This window comes from Chelonia mydas, chromosome 8 (genome assembly GCF_015237465.2).
Source record: "Chelonia mydas isolate rCheMyd1 chromosome 8, rCheMyd1.pri.v2, whole genome shotgun sequence".
NCBI lineage: Eukaryota > Metazoa > Chordata > Testudines > Cheloniidae > Chelonia > Chelonia mydas.
Genome location: NC_057854.1, coordinates 96,975,811 through 96,991,942, shown reverse-complemented (window position 1 = coordinate 96,991,942; position 16,132 = coordinate 96,975,811). Strand labels below are relative to the sequence as shown.

General features: G+C 35.6%; 1 protein-coding gene across 8 annotated transcripts in view; it reads left to right on the top strand.

Annotated features, from left to right (window-relative positions):
- The window catches only part of ELAVL4 (ELAV like RNA binding protein 4), a 102,513-nt gene extending 92,021 nt beyond the window's left edge, over positions 1-10,492 (top strand). For 6 of the 8 annotated variants that reach the window (XM_037907501.2, XM_043521065.1, XM_007062151.4 and 3 more), the window contains exons 4-7: positions 1,244-1,397; positions 1,942-2,167; positions 3,836-3,874; positions 8,243-10,492. In XM_037907501.2, the coding sequence (XP_037763429.1) occupies positions 1,244-1,397; positions 1,942-2,167; positions 3,836-3,874; positions 8,243-8,570 (747 nt within the window). In that variant the 3' untranslated portion in view covers positions 8,571-10,492. The remainder of the gene's footprint in view (positions 1-1,243; positions 1,398-1,941; positions 2,168-3,835; positions 3,875-8,242) is intronic. The other 2 variants (XM_037907500.2, XM_043521067.1) reach the window with 1 other exon arrangement.
- Positions 10,493-16,132: the final 5,640 nt, after the last annotated feature.

Here is a 16,132-nt window from a genome sequence, read left to right as displayed (position 1 = left end):
AAATATTAGTCATTCACGTACTTTTCTGTGTTGAGTCAACATCTATTTTTAGGTGTGGAGCACATAAAGACATCTATCATTTGTGTTGGGAAGAGGGAGACAGGCTTGCTTAATGCATTATATTCGTGACTGGACCTCCCCTCCCCTGCCTACCTGCATATACTGTATGTGTAGACAGTAGGAATTTATAGCTGTGTAGATTGAAATACATTGCATTAGACTAAATTAAAATTGTTCAGAAAGTTAAAGCGAACAGTGTTTCAAATGTGCTGTAAAATAAATCTCTTCACAATCTTTATTTCGTATTAGCCATGCAAGAAACACCTTTATCAGGGAGTGCTTTTGTTAGCCTAAGATGTAGATTGTTTTTAAGAGTGTGTTTTTCTTTTAAAATAAAAAAAGAATTCTGAATACAATAACGGTTAAGTTTTGCTTATGAGCGTGGTGCAGATGTAAACCCATTTGAAATTCTATTTGGGTTGTGTTTGCATTTTGGTAGAAAAAAGTTAAACCCTTAACAGAAATCTGGTGTAATAATTTTTTCACAATACATATGTAATGCATCAACTGGATTTTTGCTTATTTGGTCATAATATTTTTACACAGTCTGGTTTCAGGCTTACATTGCAAGGGACTTTTTGAAATAAAATGGCAGATAAGAAGATGGGGGGGAGGGGGGGGGATACGCTGTTTACGGTTCCCAAAGTAGATGTTTGTTTAGCCTGATTTCACCAGTACATTATAATTCAGCAAGGGAAGATGTTGCCAGTTTAGAATGAAAATGCAAAGAGATATAGCATAAAAGATCTCTCTGCAACTAACCTGATCTGTTTCATATGCTTAAAACAAAACACACTGGAACCTCAGAATGCTAGGTATAGTCAAAGATTTTTATGTGTTGAATGCAGTAAATCATCTATACACCCACAGACAATGGGGTAAATTTACAAAGCTGTGCGTGGGAAGTTGTGCGTTAATCTACCACTGTACAGTAGCTGTTTTGTGCTTGCACTTAGAGAGGCCTTATCCTTACATTTGTTTAAGTTGTCTCCTGCTTTCTTTTTGTTTTCCCTCACGTTTTCCTAGTCCTTGTTGCTATTAAAAGAACATCTAAATTCTGAATTGCAGGGTTGTTTAAATTAATGCTATGGATTGTAAAGACAAAAAATAATCTGTTGATTTAAATGTATGAGGTAAATGTATTCATGGAAAGTGTATTAATTCTTTATTTTTAATCCCCTAGGTGTCATATGCCCGTCCAAGTTCAGCATCAATCAGAGATGCTAACTTGTATGTTAGCGGCCTTCCAAAAACGATGACCCAGAAAGAACTAGAACAGTTATTTTCACAATATGGGCGCATCATCACCTCACGAATTCTGGTTGATCAAGTCACAGGTTAAAAAAACTTTTCTTAAAATTTAAGCATTTTCAGAAAATGGCAAACTTAAATGCTTTTGAAGCAGAATGGCTATAGTGAAGCAGCAAGCTGTACAGATGTACATTAAGAAGCCATGACTTTGGATGTAAAATGTAATCTTACATATATGTTGATGTTACTGTACATGTACAGTTTTTTATATATGTAACTTTAAGGGGAAGTAAATGCACTGGGGTGTTTTTTAAATGCAGAATCTTTTAAAAATGACTGGTAATCCATGTTTAAGGGGAATGTATCAAGCAATTTACTACTTGTATGTCTGTCATCTGCTACAATTATCACAATATAACGTAGGAGGAAAGGTTCAGTAAATGATCTTAAAAGAACAGGGCTTTTTTCCTTGATGGGGAAAATAATTTTTTATATCACAAAGTAATGTGTTCTGATCTCGGATCAAAATGAACATGTTGTTTTGTTTCTTTAGATATGTGAAAGACTCCTGAAGCTGTTCTTACTTTTTTTTTTAACCTTTATTTAACAAGGCCTTTTCTTTATTCCCAGGTGTCTCTCGAGGTGTGGGATTTATCCGTTTTGATAAGAGAATAGAGGCAGAAGAAGCCATAAAGGGACTAAATGGCCAGAAACCTAGTGGTGCTACAGAACCAATTACTGTGAAGTTCGCCAATAACCCCAGCCAGAAGACAAGCCAGGCACTCCTTTCGCAGCTGTACCAGTCTCCCAACAGACGCTACCCTGGACCACTACACCACCAGGCTCAGAGATTCAGGTAACTATCCATCTGCAAAACAACTGGAGCTCTACCAGCTATGATGACTTGGGGTAGGGGTTGTGTTGAAAATGTATTTTGGAATTGTAGATTGACTTCAATTTCTTTGTAAAATTGAACATTCTTTCCAAGCAAGTAAACAGGAAAATCTGCACACAGCCATAATCATTCCATATTGACTAAAACATCTCAACTATACAATCCGATCTCTTGAGGCCTTAGGTAAAAGGATGACGGAATAAAAGGTTATATTGATACTGAAATGGAAAGTGACTTTTCTGTTTGGTTGGGTTTTTTTTAGCAACTTACTTTTTCTGCAGCATTGTTGTGGTTTTGATGCAACTTTCAATTTAACATTGAGTGGAATCGGCTGGTAGCTGGCAAAAGTTGACTGTTCTATTCAGCAGTAGTTTTATTACATTATTAGCCTCAGATGTCTGCTCAAGGTATAAAGAGACCTTGTGTAGTCTTTGATATGAGTGCTGAGATGCTGTGTGATGTTTTATGATTTACATTTTGAAAGTACTGCTTGTATCTGATATGTAACACAGCATTAGCAGTACTGGGTTCTCTCTTTGTTATTTTGATGATGTATAATATCATTTAGGCAACCTAGCATTTTCAGCAAAAGGTCTTTCTTTAAAAAATATTAAATAAGAATGCTTGGACTTACTGGCGTGGTTAAGATAAATATTAGCTTTTAAATTTATTTCACTGTGACATTTGCCATTTTAAAATATTAAATGAATTAAAGAAGAGCACAGAAAAGGTCAGTCACCTGCCTGGTTTATATGAAAACAAGTGTATATTTAAAACATCTTTGGTAAGGGTATAAAAGCCACTGAGGCTACCACTGACTCCTTCTGTAGATAAAGGATTTTTCATATTGTGTATTAAACATAAAGTAGATTACAATTAATCTCCCAAATTCAGTGGCAGTTTACACTGACAGCTTTTGGGGATCGTTATTACTAAATATTTGTCTAAACAAAAGAAAAAGTCTAACCAGTTTTGTAAAACTGGGAAGCAAGAGTTGCTTATAACCAGTGTGTTTCTATTCCTCTAATTTTGGATTCCAACACTTTATTCACAAGTTTAATTGCAATGAAAGGTGAACTGTTGAAGTATTGTACTTGTTATTATTTCACACTAATATAATCTACAAATGAAAAATCAAAGGGAAATTTTTAACACCCAGTCAAATCTTGAGATGTAGCTATGTAGTGTCAGAGGGGTAGCCGTGTTAGTCTGTATCCACAAAAACAACAAGGAGTCTGGGGCACCTTAAAGGCTAACAAATTTATTTGGGCATAAGCTTTCATGGGTAAAAAACCCACGATGCATGTGGTGCATCGTGGTTTTTTACCCACAAAAGCTTATGCCCAAATAAATTTGTTAGCCTTTAAGGTGCCACCAGAGTCCTAGTTATATAGTGAGAGTTCACCTGTCTTAAATCTCAAAGCATGTTAAAAATGGCATTAAATATTATGGTTGAAATTTGAATACAGTCTGAAACTCAAGAAAGTTCCTGCTTTCTGAACTCCTTAGATGTGTGAAAAACTTGTTGAACATTTCTTCTTTGAAAATGGAACATTATTAATAATAGTTCCATTGAGCGATCTTGCCATCTGTGAGACATTAACCCAAAGACCCTCCTTCTCTTTTCAGGCTGGACAATTTGCTTAATATGGCCTATGGCGTAAAGAGGTAATTAGAATTCCACAGATTGCCAGATGTCCATGTTGGCACAGATTGGTGCTACAATTTATTTTTTAAATCACTAACTTTATTTTTTTTAATTCCTTCTTTTCTTCCACCAGCATGTCAAATTCTTTTTTTAAGTTTGGACTTCAGTTGGTTTTGTTACTTTAAGGCCACACTCAAAAGTTGTGTGTGGGTTTTTTTCACCTTTTCTTTTATTTACAGGTGGGCTTCTCAGATGGTTTAGGTGCAACAGCTACAAGTATTCTAACACCAGTAGTGCTGCTAAATGAAATATTTTCCTGAATCAAAACTATGAAACTGAACTTTATGCTGATCTCTGATCTGATACTGTGAAAATTGTCAGAGGAAAATAGAATTAAATAGCCTCATCCTTTCCTCTAGCTGTGTCCTACCACAAAGTTAACTTTAAAAATGTAACTGTGTGCACCTTAATCAGCCCTAAGTTTCTTTTGTTACAGGTTTAACAATTGTTGCAAATATTTCTTAGTGCTTGTGGTTTGTTTCTGTGTGTGTTTGTTTTAATTTAGACAGGTTTGTGTGTTCAGATTGAAATTAAAGCTCAGTTGATTTTGAAACATTCATGTTCCATAATGAGTGTGTTCCGTGTTCAATCTGAAAAAAAAGTTGATATATGTTAGTGTTTCCTCTTCGTTAACAACGCACATCGACACAGGGGAACCTTACAGAACTATAGGGGCATAGTCTCATTCCTGACATTATGCAGAGCTGTGCACCTATAGCCCTGCACTCTGAGCTGAGGAAGCACCGTAGTCTACAGAAATGGTCAGCCCTGCACATTCATGAAAACTAGGTGCTCTTTTATAAAGCTCATCCCGTACATGTCATGGTAAGTATATCTTTAAACTGTTCAGAAGTGGACACTAGAGTAAGTCTTAACTACTTCAGCAATGGCAATTGTGCAACTTAATGGGAAGTATGTACACCATAAGGTTACTTGTACGCCAAAGTAACTTTCAAATTAGATGTTTTACGTCTACCCAAAAAACCCAAATCATGTATCCCATGATCAGCACATAAATCAAAATTCGCTGCATGGTTTTGCAATTCATTATGCCCCTTTCACTGCCTCACCTGCAGTCTGCCCACTAATCCATCTCTTTCAGTCCTGCTAGTAACATTTCAAAACTCTTAGGAGCTTCAGACAGCTGCCACTTACAAATAACTGTTTGAGAATTTTTTTTTCTCTCCTGAATATTTAATTTCCTACCCAGAATTACACTGACCTGTGGTACAGGACAAACCATGTTCTGTCCTAGACTACGAAAGGTTTAATTTCTGATTTATTGTGACTCATCAAGACAAGGAAAAGCAGACTAGTATCGTTAGAGAGCCAGGTATCTCTTTTCCGCTGTTCTAAGGCTTTTGTCTCTAGCACTGATAGATCATGAGACATCAGGCATTAAACATCACAACAGCTTTTTTTCAGTGTTTATTGAAGTTTCTTAAAAGTGTTAGTTATTTTCTTCTCCCTGCAAGTCCTGAAGAATTGTACTTACCCTACTGCAAACTCTGTGTTATTTGGATGTATAAATAAAAACTTCTGAAACTGTCTCCAAAACATCCCCAGATTAGTTTTGCTATAAAATATGTATCCTGTACAAAATACACGATGATTTGGCGTGGAATGAAAGATTCATTAAGGGTGACTTCAATAATTCACAGCTTTGCTGCTAGTGAATAATACGCCATCCCAAACTCATGTCAATAAACATTTATACCACATCAGCCTATATTATAGTGAGGGATGAAGCAGTTGCTATAGTTAAGGTTTCATGAGCAGGTAAAAGCTACACAGTTCCTGAGGTTTGGAGGAGAGAGGCTCTCTTGTGGACCTCTGAAAGTGCAAGGAAAAGGCATTCTGGTGATGTCTAGCTAAATAGCTCTCTTTTAGTTTTAAAATAAACATAGGAAATTCCATTAAAAATTTATATTAAGGGAAGATTAAGTTTGCGCAGTTGAATTCTCAAACACTTGGAAACCATGATAATGTTAAGGTTGAATATGAAACTTTGACTCATGGTGCATGTGCATCACAGGTCTTTTAAATTATATAATCGTATTTCTCGTGCAATACAGTATAGTGTAAACATTTGGCAACCTTAGACCCACAAATGTAGCCTAGTACTGTACAACTGTGTGTGCATCATATAACCAGTCTGTTAACATCATTTGTATGGAAGTACACAGTCAAACATTCTTACACAAACACACTGCATATGAAGCATAACGGCATAAATAGTATTTGCTGGCCTTTATGTAGGCTGTTAAAGTTTGCAAACTTCAAGACCCCATTTTCTGAATTGCACTCAAGTTCTGCTGGCTGAAAGGAATTTCTTCAGTACTTAACTGTACCCTCAATTTGTTTAAATGTATCCCTTATAGAGAAGAGAACTTACTATCTAATGGGCCAGATTCTCAGCTGGTATAAAGAGGCATAGCTCCAGCTTTGTTTAGAGCTGGACGACATTTTTCAGACAAAAATGGGAGTTTTTTCATTGAAAACGGTGGCTTTGTGTTGACAGAAACATTTGGCGTATTTTTATTGATTTTGCTGAATTGCTTCAGTGTTTGTTTTTTTTAAAAAAAGCCCTAAAAGGTTTCCCCAAAAAATCAGAATGATTCATTTAGACATTTTTGAAGCAAAACATTTTGATTTTTTAATTCAGAACAACTTTTCATTTAGACATTTATTTTAATTTTATAATGCAAAAAAAAAATTAAAAACATAAAAATCAGAAACTAAATGTTTTGGTTTTGTTTGAACTGAAGGTTTCAATCCAAAATCAACTGTTAGCAAACTGAAAAATCAGTTATTCACACAGCTTTAGCTGTCTGTTTGCACCAGCTGAGGAAATGCACAAAGAAGTCTACTCTAACAAAACTGTTCTGTGCCAGTATGATAATTAGTTTAAGGATTACCCCCTCCCCCCCACCAAAAAAAAAAAAAAGCATTACAGATATTATGGGTGGGATTTTTCAAAAGTGGAATTCAGTGGGAATTGTTTGCAATGACATCAACAAGAGCAGACTTACTGCAACCCTGAACACTTTTGCAAGCCTGCATATGACTCAGAGGGCCCAGTCCTCTAAGCTGTTATGCGTGTGAATAAAGTTGCTGATTTGCATAAGTGTTTGCAGGCTGTAGAAAAAATTGAGTGATATTTCTCAATTTAGGTGCAATATCCAGAAGCGTTCTGGATGTACGTCAAAAGGCAATCAAGACTCTAAGTGTAATTCCACATAGAAGATAAGCAATCAACACACTGTAAAATTCCTTGTATGGTCTGTTCACTTCCACTTACAGTAGAGTAATGTTAAGGAGTTCTATTCACTAAATGCATCTAAAAATATTATAAATATTATTACAAGTTTTCTAAGAGCTTGTAGTCTGTACATCTACATTGCAAAACAAAGATAAGAATTATTCAGTATAGGAATTAATTCAGTGAGGATGCCTGCTTTAAAATTCAGTGTGGAAATATGATTTTTAGCAAGACTTTTCTTACATGTAAGTTACTTTAAATGTAACCAATTGATGATAGCCTCAAAAATGATATTTTATCAACTGTTAAAGGGGGTGATCTAACCAAACGTCTTCAGGCACTGGTTTTCCTGCTTTACAATTACTACACACATGCTCATTGATATGTACAGACATTTTTAAGATAACGTTACCAACAATGAATTTTTTAAAATATATTTGAATAAAAGTCTGTATACTAGAAACAGACAAAACTTCCTGTTTTCCATTTAAAAATCTCTCAAATGCTTTTAGGATATATAAAGAGGCTGAATGCAGAGATATTGCTGAAATTTGACAATGTTTCATATTCACATTTAAAACCAATCCCTAAGAGATCCATTTTTCCATGAGGGTCGGGTAGGATGTAAAGTGTTAAATCATTGGTAACTTTGCAGTTGTATCCATAATCCTTTAGCTGGGTTGTTTTGTTGATAGAAATGTCAGGCCAAATGCTGCGTTTCTTACTCATTCAGTGAAATTCCTAATTAGCACTGCAAGATTTGACCCATGCTTATTTAGATGTTCCTTAAGAATTCCCTTTATTAGACCTCAGACACTGCAAACTAGAACTTATTGTGGAAGGGAAATGTGATTGTGCCCAGTTCTCGTCTCTTACATTGTTCGCAGCTACCATTCATTTCAGTGGGTGTTACTGGCACCTGTGTAACTGAGAGCAAAGATGGACATATAGTTTACATCTCAAGGATTGGATCATGAAACCTTAATGAGCTTTATTTTAAGTCTCAGTTCCGTGTAATTTGTGCTAAGCGCTATGTCTAGAATAGCCCCCTCTTTTTATTTGGTAGGTTTTCCCCGATCACAATTGATGGGATGACGAGCCTTGTTGGAATGAATATTCCTGGCCACACTGGGACTGGATGGTGCATCTTTGTCTACAATTTGTCTCCCGACTCAGATGAAAGTGTGCTGTGGCAGCTCTTTGGCCCCTTCGGAGCAGTTAATAACGTCAAGGTGATCCGCGATTTCAACACCAACAAGTGCAAGGGATTTGGCTTTGTCACTATGACCAACTATGATGAAGCTGCCATGGCAATTGCCAGCCTTAATGGATACCGTTTAGGAGACAGAGTATTGCAAGTTTCCTTTAAAACCAACAAAACCCACAAATCCTGAATTTCATATCTTTACTTACTAAAACATATATATATATATATATATAAATATATATACGAACAAACAAAAACTCTGCAAGGCTTATATTCAACCATGGACTTTATAAGCCAGTGTTGCCTAAGTATTAAAACATTGGATATCCTGTGATGAACAGGAAAGGATTTTATAATGCTTAGAAAAAAACAAAAACAAAAAAAAACCTTTGATGCATTGAATGTTCTTTCATAGCTGTCGTTGTTGAATATAATATACATAGATAACAATGTGCAGGGATTTTTACCCGGCCAGCTAGTTTTACTACCTTCCTTGAAGGTGGCTCTTTTTAAGATGACCATTCACTCATTTGAAAAAAATAAAAAACAAAAACAATTTTTACAAACTAATGGGATTAAAAGAAAGAAAAAAGATTTTTCTTTTTTTTTCAAATGTTGATCCAATCAGATTGGTAAACCCCCCATATAAATTAAAGAGGAACAATAAAAATTGCAAAATAAAAAACAACAACAACAAAAACCACATATTTTTGCAACCTTTTTTATTTTTCCTTTTTTCTTTTATATCATGTGAACTAAACAGTCTTCTGTTAGGGAATGGGGTAAAAGGGGGATACCTGATGACAGAACAATTTAAATAACATTAACAATGTTGCCAAAGAGGTGGTCTCTTTGCTGAAAATGGGTTTCAAGAAAAATCTATTTTTATAAAATATAAAGAATTTTTACAAGAGAATCTGGATTTGAGAAAAAATATTTTGACTGGCTAATTTAGGGGAAATTGACAACTTTGTCATGTTCATACTGCACTGGTAACTTTTTAGAGATCAAGACGTGTGTTTTAAACTGGATTAGTAGATTGTTTTTTGAAGGATGGGTTACAAACAGATGATCTTCGTATCTTTTCATAGCATGTAATAAAAATATTAAAGACAGTACGGGAGAGTGTTCTTCCCAGGCACACAGTTACCCACAGTCAAAACCCAAAAGCAAGGAGATGAATTGCAAGACAGTTTTTCTTTAAGTCATCAGTATGGGATATCAGCAGAACAAAAGTTTAAAAAAAATAATTGTTTTGATCAAAAACTTCCTTGGTTTGAGCAGTAGGTGCTACAGAATTATTTACATATCTTAGTATCATAGTTAAATGTAATGTGTTTAGAAAAAATAATTTGCTTAAAATTTGTTAAGAATTTTCAAATTCACTTTCTAGCCCATGCTGATATAATTGGGCTGTGTTGGCACATTTGGAACACTGTTTATGTTGCTTGAAACACTTATTTATTTAATTGCCGATGTGATGCATATGGCCAAAATCAAATATAGCTAGTTTGGCTAGTCTACTTATTTGTTTACTTAAACTATGGGAAGAAGCATATTATTGTGTCATTTTGTTGTGTGTGTATGTGTATATATAATATAAATATATATATAAAAAGTTATTTTTCTTTTTGTTAATTTATTATAAGTTGTAACACTTTGCTAGTTTTGTTTGTATATGTCTTAAAATGTTTTCTTATGATACTTAAGTGACAGAGGTATCAAGGTAACTTGTGTAGAAATATTGTTTGATATATTGTCATGTTTGTTGTGAATATTTTTTCTTACTGCACAGTAGAAAAGAAAACAACTGGGTCTTTATTTTAATGTAATTCAGATTGGGGAAAACAGAGCTAAGGGAACAAAATGACTGAGGGGGTGCTCTCCCATGTCCAGTGCACTGATCATTTTAGTATGTTTGTGCTTTGTACGGTTATATATTTAAAACAAAAAAGGGTCATGCTCTTCCCTGAGTACTAGAAACAGTTACTCGCTATGCATAATCTAGTTGATAGTTAAATTTGCTATTGCTTTTCTTGTCTTGTTATATAAAATCTTTTCAATACAAGTTTAGTCTTAATGGTAATAAAACGTTATGGTTATTTATAACTTGTGCTTATTTTGTGCATTTTTTCCATGCTATACCCACTAACTGCACGTAGATTAAGTATTGTTTTTTTTTCCACACTGAAGAGGCAAACTTTTGTAGTAGACCGATAAAACTAAAGCAAAGGCAGCATCATAATTTTATCAGTTTTTTTACTTTTAAAAGATTTTAGTTCTAAAGAACACTCATTCGATGTTCAGGGAAGCCTTTATACATCATCTGCTATGAATGAGCGCAGTTTGCTGGGAAAGTTTTGATGCATTTGCTAAGCATTAGTGGGGAAGGCATGTCAGAATCTTTTCTCTACAATGTGTTTTACTAGCTGAATAATAATTTAAAAAAAAAAAACTTTCTTAGGACCAGGCAGTTGTATACTTTAGTTATAATGAATGACTTCATGTTAACCTTGCTAGTTTAGATCATTTCTGAGGGAAAGTATTGTAAATGTTTTTTTTAATAACCTTGTTGTGTTTGAATTATTTGTACTTTAATTGTCCAGACAATAAATGAAAGTGTGTAGAATGGCTATGGACTTTCCAGATTTTTAAACGTGTTCAGATGTTTTAGTAACCACAGCCACACAATAAAGCAGGGAGATATTACAGTCTAATTGCAGTAGAAAGTTCTTTAAGGGAGATCCTAAGGTACTAAACAAAACAGTTGAAGCATATTCATTGTTCATATGTTTTTCTACCAAAACCTTAGCTTGGCCAAATTGAGTTGGTTTCACTAACATCAACTGCAGCAGAGTAATTGTACTTAAATATTTTTTAAATTTGTTTGAGTGTGATTTTTTTTAATGTACACAAATGTTTTTACACAATGAAAGTATTAACTCAGTCAATATCAAAATTAAGCAAAAATATTAAATGCTTTAATTATTATACAAATTTTAAGCCATCAGTTAGTTTGACTTTTCTTTTTGACATGGATATGCAATGAATGTCATACAGTATGAAGTATACATATCTGCTGTATGGCTCTAAAATGTATATATTACCACATTCATTCGAAATTTGATTTTTTTCAAGACATTTTGTAGCCAGAGGTGATCTCTCTTTCAGTTGACTTATTGGTTTAAATTCCATTAAATACAAATATTCACTCCATGTTTGTGTTCTGTAACATTCTCTCGCTAATTGAAAATATGTACCTTGTAAAATTGCAACACTGCATTTCATAACCGAGTACAGAAAAAAATGTATCAACCAGTTGGATGGACTATGCAGTTCTTCAGCTGCTTCACTAATAATAAACTCATGTTTTTATGATTGAATTACTATGTTGGTTAGAATAATTAATTTCAGGCCATGGAATGAGATTGTTTTTAAATATACAGTCTGCATGATTCATCCTTAAATTAACCTGAGCATTATATAGTAGAATGTAAATGTTATTGTTTTGCTCTGTTTAAGGTTAGTTGCTAAAAAACCTCTTAACAGCTTCACAGCATCAAATAGTTTAAATACTCTCGGAGGTCACGTATCCTAATATATAATCCAGAGTAGCAAATTCCTACAGCATTTTGTAATGCTGCCATTTTATTTTGAAACTGAAGTTCTTAAAAAGGTAGGAAGAATTTTTAATACTACGGTGGTACAGACCTTTTCCATTTGAACTAAAATTGAAATTTCAGTTTAAAAAAAATACACAGGTAATAGTGTTAGTAATAAAGTACTTTTGTAACATTGTATCTATTGCTTTCATGACCTCTCTCCCCCCAACCCAAACCTTATGTGCTCTCTGCTTTGTGTGCTTATATTATACCGTCAGGAAAGTAATGAGACCAAGAATCTGTTGTGCGTTCTTAGCTTTAAGGTGAAATCCTAGCTCTATTGAAGTCCATGGGAGTTTTGCCATTGACTTGAAGGGGGCCAGGATTTCACTCTTAGTCTGTTTCACTCTGTTTCCCCCCTTTAAATATTATAGACTGTGAATTAGCTCTTCCTTCTTGGTAGCAACTAAAAGCTTTCTTAAAAAAAAAAAAAAAAAGAAATACTGCTTATATTGGATGCTGGTAGATACTGTCCAGAAAGAAAGAGAGGGTGGGAATCACTAGCAAAACCAAAATAACCATTCCTTCAAAGAACCCCATTCTCATCTCAAAATGCTGGCATGTTATTACGCATCTTGACGGATCTGCTGCTACTTACCCATGGAGAAATGCAGCAAAAGGTGTTTTGTTTTTGTTTTCCCAAATGTGTAAGGCAAAGCACTTTGAGTTTAGAGCTGAGGGGTGGCACTAACTTAAAATAAATTAATCCCTGCTTAGCACTAGCTCTCACCAGTAAAATTGGATTCATGTGCCGTATTGGATAAAGCTCCACCCTTCTGTTTTAAAAATAATGTTTTGCACCCCTCTGTAGTACCTTTAACCCAAGGTTCTCAAAGCATTTTACAGCTGACTGACTACGCTTCCTAACATCTCTGTGAAGGTAGCTAGGTATTCATCTCACTTCGGAGATGAGAACAGTGAGGCCCAGAAAGGTTAGAATTCTCCAAGATCACACAATAATCAGTGGTAGAAACAGGGATAGAACTTAGGACCCTTGACTCCAGTCCTGTGCTTTAACAACTGGACAGTCCTCTCAGCTCTTCACACTGGGTGCAGACTGAATGCAGCGCTCCCTTTGTTTTGAGTGCATTATGTGTAAGAAATGGCCTAAGCATCCAACATTTCATTTCTGATTATCCTTGTCTCGCTGCCTGATCAACCCAGCATCCCCTCTCTTGAGTGGAAGAGGCAGATGCAACATATCCCTTTTGGTCCTCCATGCATTGCCCTGGCATCCTGTTCAATACCATACCCACTGAAGATCTAGTGCTCATCCTCATCCTTCGTGAATTGGGCCTGACTACCTGAGGGGGGCATCTCTGCCTGTGCATCATACCAAAGTCAACAAGGACAACGATAGCTATTATGAATCTCTCAAGAGATGGGAATATGGTGTTCTTGATGTATGGCCCTCAACCAAAATTCTCTGCCACTGGATGGGTTTCATATCTTGCCTCTTCAGAACACAATGCAGGATACACCTCTTTGCAAAAGCTTCCCCCTCCCTCCCCCGCCGCAACAAAGGCAGCAGTAAACAAACCCGCCACCTGCCTTCCCCTTTCCTCCCCACCCCCATGAAAACCAGTGAAACACCATCTTCACTGGAGCAGGAGCACAGAAGATAACTTGTACCTGGATGGACAACAGATTTTTAATTCTTCTATTTGGCACCTAGATATCATACTGAGGAGTTCACTGAAAAGATGCCTGTGGTCGTATTTTTGAGAGCCAGGTTAGATAAATCATCACGTGTCTTCCTGAAAATGGAGGATAACCCACTTCACCCCATGCATATCTCTGCCTGTGGAGTTCCATTGCTCCGTCCCCAGCTGAGTCACGTAGTGTGCTTGAGTGACTTCAGTTTGGCCCACAGAACATTATGCTCACACAAGACTAGCTACGTACAGTCATTTTGCTTGTTCATGTGTGTTTAGGTCATTTTTCAAAATACTGTGCAATACTGTCACAGTAAACGTTTTATCACATAATGTACGTGTTCTCTTGTCATGCCAAGAGACCTTAATGTTATTAGAGAATATATTTTTCCCCACCTTTGGAATTGGAGGGGGTGGCTTAAAGATTTGCAACTTGTTCAGAGTGCACATAATTGTTCCAAGTTTGTTCTTCTCCAATGAAACAAGTACAGGGTGTGTGGAAGGAACATCAGTTTTAAGTGGTCATTAGTGTGTAGGGAGAATTTCCAGGAGCATTCACAAAGGCACAAGACTGATCGAATTAGTAAGAATCAAAGGTAAAATTCCCCTACTCCAAAACCCCCCAGAACTTTCAAATGAACGTGGCCAATGTACAGAAAGTAAATTATAAATTAAAAAAAAATTAATTCTTGATAAAAGAAATCTGCTAAAGAAAAAAGTGACAAGTCTGAATGACACCGATTAACTGCTTTACTATCGTTTTTCATAGCAACATCTGGGGAAACTAACACTGAAGTCCAAAATGTGACTTTTTAAAATTTTCAAGTGAATTTTAAATGTACAGGATCATTCGCTTTACAGTGTGAAAGGACTGAATTTAGTTACTACTATCTATTTGCATTAAAGAAGTACTCATATGTCACCATAAGTCCTCACAAAATTATATGCAAGAATTAACTTTTTATAAACAATACAATTCTGATTTGAAGGCAGCACAAGAAGCATTTAATTAATTTTTGCACGATAAGGAATCTGTTGCAAATATACAGCAGTACTCCCACTCATCACCATCTGCCATGGAGGATTAAATGTGCAACTCACAAATGAAATCCTGCAAAGTTGGTGCAAAAAGGTCCTTGCTTGAATTTAAACAAGGCTATGGAAACCTGCAAACACATTGTAAAAGATCATGAAAACAATAACAACTTTGTCCATCTGTGAGCCAGTTTTAGCAGTTTTTTTTATAGTGGTGCATTTGCAATAACACTTGTATCTCACAATGCAGATTGTCTGATGTTTCATATCTCTTCCATTTGAACGGAACAAAATCATTAATTTTAGTCCTTCGAAGGCTCCAGTGCTTTGGACCAGGTGTTCTAAGTTTTTAGTACAAACAATCACATGAAACACTTTTGTTGTTAGCCCTAACAACAATTTTGAGAATTTGGCAGATATACCAATTGTTTGGCGATTATGTCATTAACAAACACTGTTCTGCACAGAGGTGAAAAATAAACAGCAGGAGCTACTGTTGCCTTGATTAGAAATTCTCTCCATGGACAAAACTATCTTTACCATTTTGACAGTAATGCAGCTTAGTTCTTTTTTTCTTCTTCTTTTACACTGGAGGCTTCATTGTTCTAGATACTGTTTGTTTTTTTTAAGCTGAGCTCATAATTGTATGTGTAATGGAACTAGATGTGGTATTGAAGGGCCTAGTCTGATCTCTTGAATTTAGGTGCATATCCTGACTCAATTTTTGTCAATATATCTCATTGTCCTGAGAGCTGTTCTCTTGTCCTTTGGGATATATGCCAATAAAACACCTAGGTGCACATGAGAGGTTTGGATCTCACAGAAAACAACTACCCTACACACCTGATCTTGTAATGTCTTGGCGCTCTGAGATCCCACTAAATGAACCCTTAATCTGATCCCCATAAACACACACAAGATGCATGCCTCTCCTACAGGTTGCAATTTGCAGCATTCTGAAAATTGTAGCTACGTCAGTGAAGTTTCACTGAAATGTAAAAGCCTTTAAAAATCAGAGAAATGGTGCATCAAGAAAATGCACTGGTGCACTCAATGGTTACTATTTCATTCTGATGATGTGCACTGATTTAAAACCTATATACAGCTAGGTGTAACATGACTGATCACAAAACCTATGTATGTAATACTACCATCAGGGCCATTGCTAGCTGGAATTGTGTACAGTATGCGCATCCACCATCGTCATAGGGTCTACTTCCTGCACATTCTCTTTAACCTATCTCTATCCCTTCATGTACCTGAAAAGGTTTCCTCGGGGCATACTATTTTTGTGTGACTTACATGTTAAAGCCCCTGTTACACACCTTACCCTGGCAAATTATGTTCGCATTTGAGAAATGTAGCATCAGAGTTACCGCTTGTCTGTGAATTCATAG